The sequence below is a fragment of the Apostichopus japonicus genome, chromosome 3, assembly GCF_037975245.1.
Source record: "Apostichopus japonicus isolate 1M-3 chromosome 3, ASM3797524v1, whole genome shotgun sequence".
NCBI lineage: Eukaryota > Metazoa > Echinodermata > Holothuroidea > Aspidochirotida > Stichopodidae > Apostichopus > Apostichopus japonicus.
The window spans coordinates 6,279,820-6,302,052 of record NC_092563.1 but is presented as its reverse complement, the minus strand read 5'-3'; the positions used below and the strand labels follow the sequence as shown (position 1 = coordinate 6,302,052).

The window sequence follows — 22,233 nt, the reverse complement described above, 5'->3', positions numbered from 1 at the left end:
GTGGCGCTATTGATATAAGAAAAGCTTGGTTGAACAGTACCGCAGTCTTGTGGTAAATTTAAAACTTAAAAAACTGAAGAGATAGTTATTTATGTTTTTCCATATTTCATTGAGTAATGTTTCATATTCTGCAGTGTAATTTCGTGATTCACATTGTACAACAATATTGAAGATGTTGTATGGAAGGAGTTACTCTAAAGTCTGACATTACTTCAGACACTGAACGGAATCCAAGGGGGGGGGGGAGGGGGCTTACTTTTCTTTTCATCTGGATCGAATCTGCATGGACAATTTCATACCATCAGAGATCTCAGTTGAATATGAAAACAGTTATGGATCAAATTTGTGGTTGTAAATTTGTTCAAAAATCAAAGATGATCCCGTGGATCACATCGACCTGTGATTTGATTTTGATAAATTTCCAATGCTGCGAAATAAAAACTCTCAGAACAATGCCACCCATTGTCTTTTCTATTGTTTTTTGTTTTGTTTTTTATACAGTTAATGAGATAAAGGTGACAAAATGCAGTATAGTGATTATATAGTGTGTGATTATGTAGTGTGCTTGATTTGTGTGGTCACAGACAGTAGTATGTGATTAATTACAGTGTGGATATGTAGTGGGATTTTACAGTGCGGTAACATAGTGTACGATTATGTAGTGTGGTTATATTGTGTGAGTATAGTGTGTGATTACATAATATGTGATTGTGTAGTGTTATTGTGTTGTGTGATTACATAGTGTGAGAATGTATAGTATGGGTATATAGTGGTTATAGTCAAAATCGAACGATACACTATTTAACTGCTGATTTATTTTCATTGCAAAATTATGTCGGGATGGTACTATAATATGCATATTTTCCTTCAGTCATAATTGAACAAATATCCCTGAAATAATACATTTCTACTGCAACAAAAGCAATTATTTCATTTAAAGTTTTACTTTGTTTACATCCCCTCTCCTCCCATCCCGAAATTATCATCTTTTAGTTTCCAATTTGCGTGTCTTTGATCTGTTTCTGATTATTTGACACCTTATTACTAATATAGTCATTTAAATTTCATATATTATTTATTTTATAAAACTAGGACTGGGTTCTTTCACGAAGCAATATCTTACAAAAAAAGTCCTGGGTACTATAGACACGTATGAAAATATAACCGAGCGACGAATCCGTTTAGCCAAAGATATTTGATACATATAACTTTGAATCCTCTTTCAAGTGTAAATTTTTATCATAAAACAATTAAAAGTCATAGGTAGCTCAGTTTCGTGATTGCAAATTTTAAAATCGAGTGGTTGAGTAACCATTTAAACATTCCGATATCGTTTGTTCTTTCGTCATATTTAAGGACACAGGATAATACCAACTAGTAGCATATGTATATATATATATATATATATATATATATATATATATATATATATATATATATATATATATATATATATATATATATATAGACGCGAGGAGTATTTAATCAAAGGCAGACCTATGGACTAGTTTTGATCGAATGAAATCACATGGATTTGGAGGGTTCAGCCCCCGATAATTAAAAGTTCGACAGAGCGACAATAATGATGAACACGTTGGCAGTAAAGGCGTGTTACAAAGCCGATCCTCTCGGTTGAATTGTTGATGCGATTCCCCCGTAAGCTTACGAACCAAACGTTTTCAGAAGGGAAAACAAATCATAAGAAAAATGACTAGAAAATTCTAAAAAGAGAGATTACTCCCCACGGGCGTATTTCAGCTAGAAGAGAAAAAAAAAGAAATAAAAGAAATGGTCATGGAAGCGAATACAGCTTACAGAATGTATGTACAGACAGCGAACATTCTCAAGGGAAATTTTGTTCGGTCCTTTGAACATTGTAGAATAGCTATGATATTTGGTTGTACAAATTTTGGGGTCTTCATCTAAGAAAACTGTCCTTCAATAAAAAAAAAAAACTATAAAAAAAAAAACAGCTGGATGCCGTGTATAGATACGGCTAAAAAGTTGAGGGGATACTCAGCAATAAAAATTGTCGAGAGAAGGTGGACATTGAAGTGTGATGGGTTATTTCAATATCGACCTTAATTTAATCATTGAAACGGATAATATATCGTTAATCTTGCCGGAGATTAGGCTGGATTATGGTGATATTTTGGTTATCGCTATAATTACAAAATATAACGTGTCAGATGTATTAATTTTGAGGTATAACATTTAAAATTTAGACGTCAAATTATGTTCAAAACAGATGCAAATATAATTAAAAAATAAGAGAATGAATATAGAATCTGAAAAACGAATCTTCTCACATACTTGTTTGAAATATTTCATCAGAATAATTAACATAGAAACATACACGTACGTCTTTTTGGGGGGGGGGGGTAAAGAAGAATAATGCTTGATAAAAAAGGGTTTGTAATGAACTTTATTTTAATGAATTACATGCAGCGATAACAAAAAATTAGGCTTTAAAGTCAGTTTCCTCTTTATTTCATATATTTACATATTAATTTGTTTTGTTTATCAATTTATGTAATTATTAATTATTAAGGTTTATAATTAGAATGGGGATAGTTTCTAGTCTTATTTAAGATTCCCAAATAACTATTTTATTGTTTTCAAATTCAGTACCATTTATTTTACAAAAGTAAATATATTGATATTGGTTATTCCAAACTGAGAAGGCCCCGCGTGTTATAAAAAAGTTAAGTCTTTAATAACATTCACACACTAAACCAACAAAATAGCACCAAATTCGTTAGCAAGAACATTTTGAAATTCGCATAAAACTATATTTACGTTTCTTGTTTCTTACGTCAGTGAAGTAAATCAATCAATCTTTCTTTCGATTTTTACTTAAAACATTCAAAACTAAATAACTTTCTGTAAAAGTGAGAATTGGATATGGTTGTACAATTTTAAATATGAAAAAATGGAAATAATAATAATATATAAAAGAAATTTACAAAGAAAAGTAATTTTTATTAATACTATGGAGAAACTCAAGTCCAACTTTAAAATGTATAACTTTTTTAAATCACTGAACTTGGTCTGTTCATGTTAGATAAAACAGAAATGAATTTGGTTTCATATTTATTACATTGTACTATCTTTTTATTTTGCCGTGAATACTTCTATTGTGTTTGATTGCCATTTTTTATGAAACATTAAACATAGAGACGCAAATAGGATTCCAATTTGACCAAGCATTCCTTTTTTATTTTAATCAAACTGTAATTAAGAAAACTTTAATGAGCAAATGAATGATTCTGCTCTTCTCAAGATTTTGCGACAGAAAACATAATTTCATATTAATATTATATATAGGCCTATTAATATTAATATGAGAATGTATCCAAAATTGTCGATTTTAATATTTGAACATAACTTGTATTATTCAGGCTAATATTATCTTCGTACATTGTTCTGTGAATTTAGTATCAAATAATCTTGAAAACTTTGACAAACTCAGCCGTCAAAACGTTGCTTTGAAATCTTAAAAATGTGTTAACTTATCATAACGCCGCAACAAACACACAAAATGAAGGAACAAAACATAACTACATTAATTAATTAAACCATACGAATTAGTAGAATATATACCTATTAAGTATTTATTATGAACCATACTGGGCACAAAATTCATTCATAAAAAGGTAGAGGAACTGGACGCAACATTAATGTCACGTTTTTGATAAAACAAAAAACATTTTCATACCAATGGTTATCGTGGATAAACGCGTGCACGGAAAACACGCTGTGTTTGTAACATAATATCTTTTACCACTTGACTTTAAGCATTTACACCAACTATAATGTTATTTTTGTTACGTCACAGTCACAAATACACTTCATACCACGAATAAACCCGTTCAGTTCTAGAACGATATCAACTCTTTAGCCTGGCCCTATTATCATGTCAGTCATTATATTTGTCTAAGCGCTAATTTGCATATGAATGAAGTTGATTTTATCACCTGTTATAATAACAATAAAACAATTAAAATTTAAAAAAAAATTGTTTGAAAAACTACAGCATTTACTACACAGTCAATGAAATGTTTGTTATGCTTGACAAGAAAATGTAAAACTTTTTGTTTAGCCTCCCCCCCCCCTCTACACCCCTCGCCTCAAAGAAAAGTTTTGAAGCCTTTTGATGACATTATCAGCGGTACTAAAATGATCAAAATCTCGAAGCAAATAAATTGTCAATTCATAACATTCATTACCTTACCTTCTCGCAGGCACCGTAATGTTGATTGCTTAAGTGTTGCTTCTAGTAAAATTACGTCCCGTCGAGAAAAGTATTTACCACGTAAATTGAATTCGTTAAGTGGTAGACACGACATAGGATAATATATAGGGCTTAAACAAAGGAGCTTAAAACTTTATAAAATGTTATCAAAATGAAGTAAATGTTATTGTTTTCAATAATTTATATATATTTATCAACATTAGTATTACTACATTGTTGGCTCCTAACAACATTTGGTAGTTGGTGTATCATTGACTATAACAAAAATAAAACAAAATGACCCTAACGCCTCCTACTCATGTTTTCAGAAATGATCTTGTTGAAATAATGTGAAAACTAGTTTGCTATACATGTTTATACCAACTTTGTATATTGTATTCAAATAAAATCATTATTTTTCGGATCCTGTTGTTTTTGGAATAGAGATTTATGAAGTGAAAAATGTCACACACGCACACAAGAGCACTTTTAGCAGATCGAGAAAGTGATACAGATGCGTGGTAAACACGAAACATTAATTCTTTTTCTGTCTTCTTTTTATCTTAAAATTGAATATTGATCGCAGATAAATAAACCTTGAATTTTCCCCTCTTTTGAAACACCATCATGCGGCAACATTTATTGGAGAATAAAAGGTATAGGGTTGGGGTTGGGGTAGATGGTCAAACTCCACCATTTGAAGTAAGTAAAAACATTATTTTGTGTTTCCATCTCATGGGAAGAGGTAGCTACAATAAAGTTGAACACAGCTAAACCGGAATGTGCGGATCATTTGCATTTCATTAACTGCATTATAACATTTGTTACACCTCTTGATTGAAATATGTTCATGCGAATATTTGCGAACTCGAAACCCCAATTTCTTATAAAATGCCAAAAAGAAAAATACCTGTTTTGCACTATCATAGAATAAACATTAGTTATTTAGAACGGCATTGACTATTAGCCCAAGTTGCTATAATGGTATAGGACTATATTCTGTACATTAATCCCTTTACGCGACTCAATGCCTCATATATCACTGGTGTAAAGCTAACATCTTTTGATAGATCAATTCATCAAAAGGAGGTAACATTCGTCCATCTGTTTTCCAAAGTTAAAACAAATCATTTTCATTTTATGGCTACGGTAAACATTGTGCTTCGAATCATTCAAAATCGATTGTAAATATCACGAATAAGATGTTACTAACGCAACGGCAGGCTCGACGTCAACAGTCACGTGATAAACATGGATGTGACGTCAGAGATTCCTGTTATAAGTTATGTCAACGTATAGTATATAACAATTATTTGAGAAATGTGTGCGATAGATAGATAATAAAGTAATGCGCGCAAAAATTCTTGTAAATAAAATGGAAAACGCTTTTTAAAGCTAAGTAAAAAACTAAATTTTCCCTGCAAAGAATTATGAAAATTATGCAGATGATTATGAATTTTAGTAATTTTACAGAATTTTACTTGGATGAAACAAATTAATTCGTAGTGAAACTAGATGCAATCAAAAATGTAATTCGAATAAGGATTGTAAAGTTCATGAATACGACTCTAATATAGCAAAAACAGTATCTATGCGTAAAAGTCACGCAACTGATAAACTTTTATTGTAATCAATTTTGCACATTCCTTCCACGAATAAACAAATTATTCTTACATAATATGTGCAGTTAAAACAGAGACATTTCGTTAACCAACAGTCACTCAATTTTAAAGAATTTATGCAGATGAGTAGAATCTTTTGTAATAATCTATTTGAATCAATAAAATGATTTCCTGGTGAATCTATACGGGAGAGCAAAATCAATATTCTTTATGTGGACGAATAAACCTTATTTCGTTAACGAATCTGTTGAGAAATATAGATTCATTTCAATTACAACTATTACAATACAAAAGTTCACTCCTTGTGGAATCTATGTTGATGAATAGAGTCAATGTTGATGAATAGAATCTCTCCCTAAGGAATCTATGCCGATGAATAGAGTCACTCCGAATAATCATATGTAAGAACATTCCAAATGAATCTCTAGATATTCATAGAGTAAATTCGTTACAATTCCTTTGAATTCTTTTAAGAACAAAAACATCTACTAAAGGAACGGTTTAGTTGGATGAATCAACATATTTCTAAATAATCTAGGTAGCTGAATAGAGCAATACTATAGAATATTACTGTCACGTGATAAGGATAATGAACACGTGAAATGTCAAACATAATTAATAAAGATTTAATGGAAAATAAAAGAAATATTAAGCTCAAAAAGAAACTTCAAACTTGTTTTTTTTTTTTAAATATTTAAAGACCTGACAGCTAGACAGTAGGTTATGGTGTGCAGTTTTATATCCTCAAATAAAGTTAGACCTAAATAAATCTAATATGTAGACTGAATTCATTTTAATTTTTTTTTATGAAAGTTTCCATCTCTCATCTTGCTTTTATTCCAAACATTGTTTCAATTTGTAGCAAAACAAAGTCTCTTGTATTTCTTAGTTTATTTCATGATAGCCTTTATACTCATAGTTTCTTCCAATGAAATTCAACCTAAATAAAAAATATATATAAAAAATGATATGAATTAAATTTGTAGGATTGTCTTTAAGAAAATGGACATCGCTTATCTTGTTACCTTTTCCAAACATTTTCTCAATTTTTTTGTTTTAAAAGTGCTATGAAGGAAAATTACCTTTTTTGTTTCAGAATGTAACCAATCTTCACCCACGTTAGTTACCAAAAGTCACATGCAAGCACCTCTACAAAACGTGTTTGGTATATGGGTATCATTTATCTCAGTTCAAAAGCCCTGCTGCAGTATGTGAGTCTGGCTCATGTGTGTGTGTTTGTGTGTGTGCATGCATGATGTCCCATACTTGGCCCCTTGTCACCCGACCCTAAATGCCTCCTCGCTCAATGTATCAAACTTTTGACAGCTCGGCCGGCTTATTCGAAGGTGATACGTCATCATAATGTTTAGCTTTGACGTGGAGACAAATAAACCTTCTCTTAACCGCTCACCCTTTCTTAACTCATAAAACTATTTAACTCGAGATTTGTAAATCTTTTTAATTACGAGGAGGGTTTCAAGAGTTGTTCCCCCCTCTAGCTCCATCTCTCTGTCTCTGTCGCTCTCTCCACCTCTTGTGGGTTTTAGACTCAGACAAAAGTAGTTAAAATGGCTTGAACTTTTTTATGCGGTAACATCCATCTTGTATACCGTAGTGATTAGTGTTATGAATTTATTGGTATGAATAAAGAAAATATATCATGCATTTAAAACAAAGGTATATCTAAAGTAGGCCAAAGTTATACCCAAATCATCTGCCACCCTTTTCTTTCGCCTCTTTAATTAAATTGGCTAACAAAACAATTGCTTTAAGGAAAGACAGAATAATCAAATAAATCTCACGTTCATTAGCTCAACGGATGTATATCCCCCCCCCTCCACCACCCCTTCGAAGTGTAAAGTCTGTCTTACTTAAAACTTCAACAGTATCAGCCGAATATTCTGCTAGAGCGACCAAAGATTGGTCAAGAGGAATCGAATTGTCATACACCTTTTGCTGCAATCAACCAATCATCTTCCACTGAAGACATTTATTTCTTGTAAGTTAAACTCCATAACAACTCCCTGGTTAAACTTCGGTAATATCTGTGGAAATCTTTGGCAAGGGAAAGCTTTTGTGATATAAACCACTACGGTCAAAATGTTTTATCCAAATTTCATGGCAAGGCAGCTTTAATTGGTAACTGTGTTTATTGACAGGTTACCTCGCCATATGTATGTTTTCTATATAACATTGTTTTTTTCTAATGTGTCTTATTGCTTTTGTCTTTTTTCCTTTGTCTAATATGTTTAATTATCTCTCAATACGAAACATGTTATATGTTTCAGCCTTAATCATCAATGTGATTAAGAAACGTATACTTCATGTTTTCCTGTTTGGAAAGAAATGTGTTCTGCTTTTAGTTTGCTTGAATCATATCCGCCATCTTCGTAAGATGATTTTCCAATTACCTATTGAGACTGTGCTTTTCAATAAACCGTCTATGGTTGCTGTACCTTCATAAGCGTATAAATTAGTCCCCCCCCCCCTTCCTCCTTCCCTCAGGAAACATTAATGACAGAAACATTGACTTTCTCTGCATTATACGAAATACAAGTTGCGAATCAAAGCTATTTGTTGCTGAAGTTTCGTTTCAATCCTGTAATATTTGATCGACATTATAGATATTCCGTCAGCATGATATAAACTGTTGACAATGTCTATGGGCACATAATCTTCCATTATACACGGCTTATGCAGATGCATTTAGATTCCTATATTTAGCCTAGATGACCACAATTCCCAAATATGGACCGGCATTTACATTCGGTCTTCGTGTTCACTTTGTTTTCTAACTTGTTGTGACTAACTTTAACTTACTTGTCGATTACACAATCTTAAATTTGTCAGAGTTGTGTTCAAGAAACCAATTAAGTTTACGGAGTAACCGGGTTCAACCACTCTGGATGGAAGGGAAAGTCTCTCCCCACCCCCCACCCACCCCCTTCTTTGTAGAAGATCTCTCTATGATGACGTTGTCAAATTGTCGATATCCAATCATAAATACAACATGTTACGCTTTATCGTGTGTATAAACATGTCCTTTCATTTGCTATTAAAAGAAAACAATACTGAGGGTTTGTTATAGCTAATCTATAAAGTTACAAGCTGCCCATAACTTTGACGTTATAGGTCTTTTGAAATATCTAAATCAAGACTGATTTAAGAGTTTACAATTCTACGCGTTTCTTTTTGACTCCAAAAGTGCAACTTTAATGGCTTGTTTTGTATGCTGTAGTTGTAAATTACATCCACTATGGAGTTTGTATAGATAGAACATGGACAGTATTGAGTATATAGTACTATATATGTGGTTTCCCAGTATTTTTTTTTTACACGTCAATTTTGCGTGGATTTGATGTACGTTGTTAATAACTCTCCTTTTTTTCCCCCGAGGTATTTTGTCATCTTATACTATCTCATAACATCGATAAAGTTGGACCAGAAGGAATGATAAAATCTCATAATGAAACACTGAGGAAGTAACGTGTAAGATTTTAGATACCACGTGACAATGAAAAGGAGTTATATATATATGTATATATATATAGAGTAGGTTGGCGTCTATCTTGGCGCAGAGTGCTCTATGTCCATTGGACAGAGCGGAATATATGTTGATCAAGAGTTGTCTGAAGATCGCTACAAAGCGTGAAACTCCGAGTTACAACTACTAGTGTTCCACTAGTCTCATCTAGTATCAACATGTATATATATATATATATATATATATATATATATATATATATATATATATATATATATATATATATATATATATATATGCCAGAAAAGAATGGAAAATCTTGAAATTTGCCATTATGTGCACAGAAGAGAAGATACACCCACATTGTACAGATATTCATATTTTTCTACAGTGTAGGGATTTTTTTTGTGCATTTTCCAAGTGTGGATCAAAGTGCACCGTGCGTTGCAACGGTGTAAAGCAGACGCCTCGTAAATTAACCGGGCGACTTTTATGAGCTCGCAAATTTGGAGTTGCTATTCCCCCTTGGTGATTTAAGCCCTTGTTTAACGTCGTTTAGCTAGATTTACTGGGGTATTCCCTGGCAAACAGGACAAATAAACGACCTTACCAAGTCCGCCGTTCGAATTCACGCCCCGAGTTCAAACATCTATATGGACGAGGGGGGAATGGAGAACGAAAATCAAGTCGGAATCTTTTGTCACTTTTTGAGAAGAATCAAAATAAGAACCTGTGCTTGCTTATATAGTAACATTTTAGCCATTTTGCTTTTAGGTCAAACATGAGTTACGATTACAGTGCAGGGGAGAGTGGATTAAAGGGGATTTTGTGAGTTATGATATGTCAATACAATACATCAAAGATTATTATGAAATTAAAGCTTTAAGATGTGGATAAAAACGTCGGTGGTTTGTCTTTGCGCGTCGTTCAATGTATAGCGTATATTATAGTTGAATATCGGGTGACTTTTTATAACCTATATAGAGTGCTTGGGTGGTCACTTCACTGATTTGTGGTTATAGCGAAGTGCAAGAACCAACACCTAAAAGAAGTAACTTTTATGACAATATTGGCCCGTTTCCGGTCAAAGTTCAGATGTCACCTATGGTGAAGATATATCGTCCGTTGAAAGTTATAAAAAAACATGCGGCGGAAACCTCAACATGTATAGTAGAGTCCACTGACATATGGCGTGGTATAGTTTATGATTGTTAATGGAATTGCCCTGTTATTTTATAGGCCTACATGGTGAATGAGAAATACTGTGTTATTCGCCGTTTAATTGAAACACATGGAACGCCAAAAGTGACAATCAAGAAATGGATTATCAAGTAGTTTTGATACAGTCTAAAATATATATCCATGCTCCCGCATTTGATAAAGACATATATCCGTGCTTGGGACGGGTAACGTTAGATCAATAGGTGATGTAAACCGATATGGTAGCCTAATGATATAATGTTAACCGCATAGTGTCGTATAGGATATTTACATCATTAAGCTCTTTGGACGTTTTCAGACGGCCCTCGCTCATCTCAGAGCAAATAGCATGTTTTTTTTTGTGCTCAGTTGGCCCATCAAAGTAGACACATTTACTGGTATGATTACTATCGATGCCAGTTTATATCGACAGACGGTCACTGTACGAGTTGCGATTTATCATTAGCTTTTATAGCAATCGGCAAAAATTAGAAAATATGCTCATTTGTCAAATCTGTATACTCCGTAACAATATTACGCACAATTGTAGTACGAATATAACAGCACAAGTACGAATACATGTTGAATTTCCCGTGGTGTTACATAGCCGATAATCTTAAGATGACAAGAACAAAATGAAAAAAAAAAAATCCATTTTGCAGTTAGCTGACTTGAAAACATGAGAAATAGGAAGAAGACCTTCTTTATGGGCACCACAACGCGAATCAAATGGCAAATGAGCGTATGAGTAAGGTAGGGGTAGAGTGGGGGTAAGGAGGGGCTACCGGGTGTCCCTCCCTCAATAGAACTTTGCGTTCCTACAAGAAAAGCCCGCAACGAATGTTGTTCACTTAGTATGAACCGTATAGATTTAACGCTTGTATATTCAGTCGAACCTCCTTGCTCCAATGCCTGTCCAACCCCCCCCCCCCCCATCCCCTTGCTTTTTCACCACAATCTTCTGCATGAACCTTCAACCCTCCATGTGACTACGTGTGCCCGTTATCGCGGTTATTAGAACGACATCATGAAGATGGTGAAACATGCAATGCAAGGTGAGGGGGGGGGGCGGGAAAGGGAAGGGGACCTCCTTAAATAAATCAAATGTACCACGTTCTTGCCGCTCATTTGTGTACGTCTATAATGTGGTTATTAATTACACAATGTGACGCACGTGTGATATAGGCTTTATCCATCAGTTGCCTTGGTGAATTAGTTTTGTTTTGTATCCATAATGACTATCTACTAGGCATCGGATGTTTCAGTGATGTGATAAATAGCACAACTTCTACCGTGTTTCTTAGAACTAAGATGTACGTATACTTTACACAATGTCCCTACTAAAAAAAGTGCCTCCGTTTCACGATCTATACTGTATATACACCGTCTTCCTTTTTTTGTTGTTTATCTTTTTCTATATAATATTGGATACGTTTAGCCTTTGCCCCATGGAGCTGATTTTCAGACATCGTAGGGGTGAAGTTATCGCTTTGTATTGCTCAATTAATCATGCGATGGTACCATGAATGCGACAAGAAAATGAGCTATCCTTCAAAAGGAAACAATAAACTCTGGCACACACCATGTCAACAAAATAGATACATTGGTTGGACTATGTTGGTGTGTACCTCATAGCATTAAAGAGGTATAGATTCTGTAGAGATAGGACACTTCAGAAAAACTCCAGAAGAAGAAACAACGAAATCGCAAAAGTGAGCAAATTCATCCCTTTTACAGGTTATGTATCCCTTTTCCTCTGTATAACTTTTTCTTGGTTCCAAATTGATTAAAAAAAAAGTCGAATCTTACGAAGCAGTTTTGGTTGGAAAATTTGACCAACTTTACAGAGTATAACTCAAATTAAAATTTACAATTGATTAAAATGAGATTAAATCAATCATATGTTCTTTGCTTTGTTTTTATAATTATGGAATAAGATCTCCGATATTTTGTCACACAGGCACTTTGTATGATAATTTCGATGACATCAATCTGTAAAATGTCAAAATTTATTTGTAAGCTATGATAACCTTCGTTGTTATAGGGGAGATCTTTTTTATTGTTATCAAAATCAACTCAAAAAGCGGCTTTAAATGGTTACAAAAATGTTGCAGCTTTCCGAAAATGAATTGAACGTAATTCTGAGGATGAAAATCTTAAAAAATTACGATTTGGAAGTTAAATTGAATTCTTTTCCAAAACCTGAATTTAAAGCAAACTTAATTTGTACAACTTTCTACTCCAAAATTAGGACACATCACAATAATGAACAGACATCATGATATGCCATATTGTTGCCTTCTCACATACCGTTAAAGTAAAGTTCGAGTCCTGCGCATTTCAAGAGCCAATCAAAAGGATTAAAAAAAACAGAGTAAACCAACCATTTTATAGTACAGGCAAAAAGTACTGGCAATTTTAGTAAATTTGTTTGGAATTAAAAATTTATTATATTGAAAGGCAACTCGCGGCGTTATGGTTTTAGTTTAGTTATAGTTGTTATAATGTATCAAATAGCCAACAACACTATACCACAGACAAGAATATATTATTAGCATGACTGGCAGTGAGTACGCACTTTGTACTCAAATATCGAACTGTCTGTACTCGTTCTATAGATTTGTACTCTTTCTGGTATACTCGAGGTTTTATTGGAAATCTGGATTAGACACTAGTACAAGAAGACCACGTACTACGCGCTTAGAGCCTGGTACTCGAATACTCCTTTTTTCATACCAAGGGGATTTGTAATTAAAACAAAAAACTTATGATGTTGTACTCATACAACAGTTTGTACTCCTAGTCACTCTTAGTGAAAGAAAAACATCAGACACGTATACGGTATGGTTAACTTTGCAAATGGAAAATGACGTATTATTAACGGTTCCTCCGTGATGTGGATAATGTTAACCAGTCGTTTTATTATCACGAAGTGCTGCCATTTAGTATATTTGGGAGCAACAGAGGGCGGTCTCTTTAACGCAGCCAACATACCCGTCTCGTCTGACCGTTATAACAGAGCGCTTTAAATTAGAGAGGGGTGACAATGCCTCTTTATTAGAGTTGATGTTACTGCTTTGTTCTGATCGAAAAGGTTCACAGAGTACATCACATTATCCATCAACCCCTTCAACTTATAGAGGCAAAGAAAGAAAAAAAAATAGATATAAATATATTCCAAAAGTCACCGAGATTCATCATGTAAATGTTGGAAGTTTGGGCCTATATATACTTAGTTTGTTAGTATTTCCTGTCGAGCGTATTAAACTGTCTCGCGATGAATGTGTTTCATTAGAGAGGTAGAAGGTTTCCCCACGTGACATTTTTCTCCATTAGATGTTAAGACTGACCCTTTTCTTTCATTAATGTGGGGTTAAATTAAAGGGGACAGGTCAATACTTGATGTGACGTAAGACTCGCAGGATATACGCGTTGGTCAATATGTCTGATGGGTTCTTTTATCTTTTTAAAAAAAATTGTTTTCTACGATTGTTTTTAGATCGTGTGCAATGACGTCATTCTATCATCTGTGTATTTGTGGGTAAATTATTGCTGTGTTTCAACCACCCTTCCACCCCTTCCTTACCCCACCCTCAAAATAAATAAACGAACTAACACAAAAATCCATTTTATTCAAGGTAATATATGGACCGGATGTTAAGATGGAAAAGAAGGGTTAAATGTTTCTTTTAATTTTTATTTCTTTTCTGAGAGGATATAATATATGAGACACTGTGATGTGACGTTACCTGACGTGACTGGACGTGACGTTTTTATGTACGATCAGTATACTATGACGTTAATATAGACGTAATGTGACGTAACGTAAAGATATATATTGTATGAAACTGCTTCACTCAAAGAGACAAAATATTATCTTTGTCAAAAAGCTTTATTGGTCTGTACTTTATCCTTTCAGTATTTCGTAATTAGCATGTGTTTCTTTCAAAAGATTGGAATTACATATGTGCATCCCGATTATGAACAAATGGAAATATTCATTACATCACGAATTAAAAGTAGTATTAACTATATTCATTTTAAACAGTGATTCCCTGCAGTATAATGTAAAAAAAAAATATGGTTTTGTTTCTTCTTCTTTTTCTTCAGTTCTGTAGAATGTGCAGTTAATATTTACAGAGGTAGCATATTTTGATACAATCTCTCCCGGCGAGGCTCTGAGAAGATATTTTTGCAGGAAATGGAATGTAAGAATTGAGGTAAAATGAGTCAACATTAAAGATATATATAAAAGCATTCAATAAAATGTAGCTAGATCGCAAAGAGTGATTCAACTGAAATACCTTTTAAAAATATAAACCAGTATAAAAACTGGATGTGCTTCAAAATTGCATTTTGCTGTGTTTCTACCCCCTTTCACCCCTTCCTTGCCCCTTCCTTATTTATAATAATGCACTCTGCCATAACCAATGGATCTAACATGTATAGCCGTGTACCGTGGCAAGGTATGAATAGCCATATATTCCGCACTGTCTATTTGAATTACAAAAATTCAATGTGAACTGAATGTTTAGGCAGGTTTAAAATAACTATAGATTCCCGAAAAATGGGTGAGGGGGTGGGGGCAGGGGTACAGGGGCTTGTTGAAGCTTGCGGTAGTTATCTTAACTAGTCTAGCTGTCTCATTGGGCTGCGTTGATTGCGCAACATTATAGTTTCGCTTCGCTTAATCGCATTGTAGTTTCCATAACTAATAATAATATAATTTTTTATCTCATATTATAAATTTTCATATCTCCACCGCCAAATACAACTATATTACATCTATCAAATTACAATATGTAGGCCTGCTAATCTGTATTTAATATATTTCATTGCAGTGCCATGGCTGAACAAACTTCTTGTAGGTATTTTTAACGTGCAGCCTAAGCCACTGATAAACAGAAACTTGGGAACGAATCATGGCTTGCTATTCTAGCCATATAATTCCTTTGCTTTTCCAAACATTCACATTTAACTTGTCAGCTTTGGTTTCAACCCTTCATGTGTTTTTTTTCATTCAGTAAAGATTAAATATTAGGTTGTTGATATCCGGACTTACTTTTAACTAATAATTAACAACTGTCACTTTAGTAACGAAATGGTGTTAAGTGAGAACGACCTTTCGTTTGAAATAATCTGACAAGATGGATAATTTCTCATTGATGGAATTAAACCTTTTACTCATTTCATTATACAGAGCAAAGCACAAACAACTGGACTGAAGAACGTTGCCATGATATCCTTGACGCAACACGTGTCGAAGAATTTACAGCGAATTTCAGGAATGTTATGACTTGGAATACAAGATTGTTACATTAGTCATAAGAGGTTATTATAACACTTATTCTTCTTCATGTCTATAGAAAATGCTACACGATATCGTTAGTTTCAAAGATTGAAATTCACTCTTTGAGAGTGTCCAGAAAGACCACTCTTTTTAAAAGTAATACAATTGTCTTGAAATACTACACATTTTAGCTCCAAATATAGAGCGAAAATACTCTCTGATTCAGAGCGATTTCTCAGATCACCCTTCAAAGGATTGAACATTCTCGATAATCTGAAAGAGTGAAATCTCACTCTGTGAAATCTCAGCATGTTTGATCTCTAGAGTAAGGCAAATATGTCATCAAACAGAAATTGTTCGATACAAGTAACGAACGCCTACAGTGGAATTACAACCTTTCTTACCAGTTTCGAACCTCTGGACATACAATCAGCGTCCATAGCCTATAGTGGTTAGGGTGATAGCATTTAAAGCGGGAGGCCCGGGTTCGAATCCCGGTGGAGGCTGGAAGTTTTTTTCACTGTTCTTGATTTTCCAACTCATTACGATTTTCAATTATATATATATATATACACACACATATATATATATATATATACATATATATATATATATATATATATATATATATATATACATATATATATATATATATACATATATATATATATATAACAAGGAAGAATCAGGACTGCAAGAAGAGTGCTCTAGGTAGTATATATATACTCTAGTAGTATATATATATATATATGTGTGTAAATCATGTGCTCTATTTTGTTGTTCCGTTTTATTCTTCTTTTTTTCTAAGGGGGGGGGGTGGAGGGGGGTCATGACGGTTTTACCATCTGGTTTTGCCGTTTGTAACTTCACGGGTGTCGTTCTATACCTGGCAGCATCCCTTTCGATTCTTCCCGATGTTGTCAAACTTCATATCATGAACCAAGAAGGAGATCAGTGCATTAGGCTTAAGACCTCTAGCTCTTCTCGGTCTTTTAAAGTAATCTATTACCTTTGGCCGAAATATATATGTGATGAAATGATATGAGTTTTTGTTTTGATAATAAAATGATTACAATATATCATATCATGACTTCATCTGATCATGCGCAAACAGTCTTGTAACGAGCCATGACTCGAATCATTTAAATTTTAAAATTCAAGTGACTCCAACACACATGTCAAGTACCCCCCTCCCAATCCCCCCCCCCCCGCCATATATGTATAATGTAGTGTATTTAGTCAGTGGTTTGATTCAAGTCAGGAAAAGCGAAATTGTAGGTACTCGAGGTAAATGGGTCTATAGGTAATCGTAAAGGTAAACGTAGGTAAATCGTATGTAAGACACGACCGGCGACAGTTACGAGACTAACAGTGTCCCTCCTAAGTAGGACTACATATTTTGAAAGTCAATTATATCCTAGATGGCGTGACGTCATATACGAAGTCAAGCAGATTACTTACCGAAAAACCAGAAGAGAGTTATGTTTGTGTTTGTTATATGTGACCCGACCCGGAAGTGTAGCGCACGTACATGCGCACTTTATGATCACGGCATAAGCTTGATAATCCACAAACTAACAAACAAGCCAGATTTGATTAGCTTTAACTTAGTCAAATTGGTGGCCAACAGATTTGTTAACATGATAATATTGTTATGAAGTTTAAGCCCTGATGTTAATTAACATATTGCAGAAGTCATTACAAAGGTTGAATTTCCGGTTTGCTTCTGAGATATTTGTTCGCGACACATACTTTATATTCATGGTCGGTTATATAATACTTACTGATGGAAAAGTGCAGGGTGACGGATGGTTGCGGCTTTAAACAGACTTTCTTTGCGTTGATTTTTTGGTATGGGGTTATTATACCGTGCGATACTAAATTCCATAACAGGGCAGTTCTTATGATAGCTGGCCAACTTCAATTTCAGTTCAAATATGGAAGAAAAAGTCAAATTGTAAATAAAAATTAAAAAAAAAAAACATACGCAATTTGCATGTTCCTCAAACTAGTCTATCAACTTGTCTCTCGATGAACTTTTTTTTACAATTAAATGAAATAGTCAAAATTATCTTCTATTATCTGATGACAAAAATCTATGAGGATTAGATTGAACAATTCCAATCAATTCTTCTTTTATGAGCAATACGTAATTGTTCCTAACCACTAGCCTATCTTGCTTTAAATGTCACCCCTCGGGCGATTTCCAAAAGAACGTGATGTTTCACACTACAGAGTTGTAAGGTCATCCACACCACATCCTTTGTGCCTTTCTACAAGTATCAGCCAACTAAATTGGTTAATATCTCCATCAAAGTGACTGGTTAGAGAAGGCTATACCTAAATATATCTACCGAATTGTCTGACACTTGTCACGTCGGTTTACCTGTCGCAGTAGACAGTGGGGCGTCCTATGTTAGGTTACATAACGCGTAACATCCGGGGGAATGGGACTCATCTGGGGTTTCAACACCTAGGTGGCCTTCACATTCCACGAATAATTACCCAAATTATTACATTCGGTCAATTGATTCCACGTGCAGGCGTGAAATCATATTACTAGACGGACGGATGGATGGAGAGCTTTTCAATCACATACGGAAGAGATTACAGACCATCATATTGTAGGACTTTCGCAAAACAAGTGTATAGTAGCCTTATATATCACAAACCGTACATGCAGAAAAGAAAACTGTTGCTGATTTAGAGAATGTACAGATGCTGAGATTTGAATAGAAGACTTAAGTCAGCTTAGTTGAAAAGCAGAGGAAGGCAGTAATTGTAATTATATAACAAACCCATTATAATATATTATGTTCATATTAGTCCACCCATAGCTACATAGATATATGCTGCACCGTCATTAGACCTTCCAATGAAATGATACACGTCATTATGTCTGAAAACCTCTCTTTTAAAACTTGTTTGTTAAACAGAACTATATCTGAATGAAACATCACTTGGAAACGAATGTTTAACTTCTTGAAACAACGTCACAAGCTTTGCACCAAGTAACTTGTTCTGTTCAAGCGTAATTATGTAGACCCTAGCTAGAGAACGCGTAATATAGATGTTCTGAGTAAATCAATCCTTTGAATAAAGGATAGCCGCCATTATCACAGGTATCGTTAGTAAAGAGATACAACGCCATCCTACCTACCCTTTCGACGTAACCATAAACAAGCATATAACTATCATTTCTCGTACGCAACAAGATGGAAGCAAGCTGGTGGACATTTAACCCAAAACGCGAGGAGGTTTTGTCTGTTAATGTCCCCCCTGGTGAGTGCCGACTGCCCCCCCCTCCCTCTCACCGATCATCGCCGATAAAACTTTCGGTGACGTCACTTGCTTTAGGACAATATTGTCCAAAAATAATAAGACGTGTATAGTTTCTGATATGATTTACGTTATCAATCGAGTTATCCTAACTTTTGATATTTTGATTTATCTTTTGTAGATTCCTATGGTTGTTACAGGCATCCGTCACACCTTAACACGGGCGAAGATTTCCATAACTTTAATCATGATGTTGTACTGATTTGCAACAGCAAGACAGAGAGAGAAAAGGAAAGCAAAGAAGGAGAGAAAGGAAGAAAGAAAGAAAAAAACAAGATGCGGTGTTAAGTTTTTTGCCTCCTTCCTCCACCCAGGGCTTGAGGATATTTTCCAAAGTGATAAGGAAAGATGCTTGGCAGATTTGATAATCCGGTTGATACCAAAAAGACAAAAGAAAAATGTAGACCCAAATGACAGGCGTGGATTAATTTCCTAAGCCCGGAGCAAGACGCAACAAATTGAAATCTTGCAGGCATTTAGATGGTGATTGATAGTGCAGCTGTATACGTAGGTGTATCGAAAGCTTAGGTTTTGTCACTCACTACAGAGTTATTACGCCATGTGAAGGTTTTTTTTTACGTTTCTTGTCGTGGATTGTTGGTAATTTTCTACCAAAAGTTGGTGATGTTTATTCGATTGTCTTCAGGTTTTTCCACCCTTTTCTAGCCTTTTCTCTCCCCCTCCCCCCTTTGATGAGTGAATGAATCATCATCAGAGCTTAGAATGTGGGTTAAAGGTCATCATTAACTGGATCAAAGGGTACGTAGGTGCTTAGACTTAGTTTATGGCTGTTAAACATATCACATCATTGTGTCACGCATACTTTCTGGGTAATCAGATACGAAGTTTTCAAAACGAAAAAAAGTAGCAAGAGAAAGTTTTTTTCGGTCAGTTATACATATCGATAATAATATAAGCAAGAGGATGGTAAAAGTCTTCTTATTGGGTAGTTTAACATGAGTGTTTTCTGATGTGGTATTTGGTGTTCTAATAATTCTTTTAAATGGGTGACTCGAAGAAAAATGTTCATCTTGTTCTTCTCATACCGGTATATAGTCCAAGAAAAATAAAGAATACTTCATTGCTAGTCATATTTCTATATTTCTGGTTTTCAAAATATTAAACTTTAAAATATGCTAAATCCTTCCCTTTCTTCTTTTGTTAAACTTATATCACTTTTGTGACTTTATAAAAAAATTATCTTCTAAATTGGTAACACCAAATCACTCTTATTCCTAATCTGTCAAAATAAAAATAAATAACGTCTTTGTAAAGTGTAAAGTGCGATACCTATAAAGTGTCATCGTTCTTGATCTTGCGAAATGAATCTGGTTGGACTATAAAACAGCTCAACTTCGTCTATAATATCTCCTTATTGAATTTTGGGGGCAGCAAATTATTCTTACATATTATATCATTTTGCTATGCATGTACATGACCCAATTAGTGTGAAGTCAAAGTTGTAACTTTTTCTTTGAGGGGGAGGGGGGGGGGAGATTTGTTTTATATATCACCTGCAAATACTTTACAGCTATTTGGGAGAAAAAAACAATGTCTTGACATGTTAAATACATTATACAGCGTGCACACATGATATGGAAATTACACGCGCAACTGGGTAATTTAAGACAGCACATGAAAACTGGTGTAGACATTTAAGAGGAGTGTATAAACAATATAATGTTTTCCAGATGTTAGCAATTTAGCTGCTAACTACAGACTGTTATTCTCCATCGTGTTTTAATTATCTAGTAATGAGTCTCAAAGTTACATAATCGAACGGCTCCACCATCTGGTCATATAACTTTGCTATACTAAGAGAAAAAATAGCTATATATAAATATAAAAAATGGCAATTTAATATGAATAAATTGCGTTTCAACGGGCTGAATTTATGGTCAGTATATTGAAATGCCCCTAGGCCTACATATACCGATCTACTTTACAGACAACGATTAATTAGGCGTAGGCCTTATATTCATGACAACCGTTACTCGGTACTATATATGACTTCCTGAAATGTTCACCGTTATTCATCATGTCCATCAATATACGTAATCATCCATTTCACAGACCTGTCTGGTTCATGACGTATGGACTTGTTTGCTGCTTTTGCTAATGAGCCGTAGGGTAGAGCTCAGTCCGCGCGGGGGGACCGCCGACATTACTGCAGGACCACATTTTTTTTTTTTTTTTTATAAAATCTATTTTTCACTGCTCGTATTATGAGTATCTTCGGAGAGCGTGCGAAGATTCTCGGCGTTCTATACACTGATATCGTCTGTCCATTGTTTAAAACTAAAATAAATTTGGCGCAAAGTTTTTCGATCACAAATTGAGCAAATCTAATAGGAGATATGTCAGGATCGGTTAAATGCCCTGTTTGCTCCGCGGTGCTGTTCAAATGTGATTAATTAGGGACGCAACAGTCAGAATCAACAACACGATATGGTGGAAGTCGACATTCTTTAAATCGGCTTCGAAGTCTGTCTTTATACGTCAGGATATATATATATATATATATATATATATATATATATATATATATATATATATATATATATATATATATATATATATATATATATATATATATTTATATATATATATATATATATATATATATATATATATATATATATATATATATATATATATGAATTGTTATTAATTTAATGTTAATAATTAAAAAATAAAGATTTATTATTATTGCTTTATATGAGCAAAATGGCAGAGCTACAAATAGGAAATTCAAACTGATTTGTTCTTTATCATCATTTGTAATGCACGTTGTAAATATATTGAGCGTATGGACGTATTTTGTCTGCCTATTGATATTTGTATACTGTTTTGGAGGATTTTGACATAAAAATGAAAACGTAAAGAAGAGAATGTTTATTGACCTCACACTTTGCACGTGGATGGCCCTTTGTTAAGTAGAATGAATCTCATTGTTTTAGTGGAGGTCAAAATGTCATTTGAGGACGACAACAGAGGTTAAAAATATGAAATCCTTTGCAAACACTCAAGAATTGAATCTTGTATGAATATTTAACATGTCTTG

The 22,233-nt window shown here is 34.1% G+C and overlaps 1 protein-coding gene across 2 annotated transcripts in view; it reads left to right on the top strand.

The window, feature by feature from the left end:
* Positions 1-21,364, top strand: part of LOC139961509 (uncharacterized) — a 59,433-nt gene extending 38,069 nt beyond the window's left edge. The window contains exons 1-2 of one of the 2 annotated variants that reach the window (XR_011790905.1): positions 15,752-15,871; positions 19,291-21,364. Coding sequence is in view for 1 of the 2 variants with exons in the window: in XM_071960723.1 (XP_071816824.1) it covers positions 19,291-19,457 (167 nt within the window). In the remaining variant the exon portion in view is untranslated. Of the gene's footprint in view, positions 1-15,751; positions 15,872-19,290 lie in introns of those variants that run through there. The other variant, XM_071960723.1, reaches the window with a different exon arrangement.
* Positions 21,365-22,233: the final 869 nt, after the last annotated feature.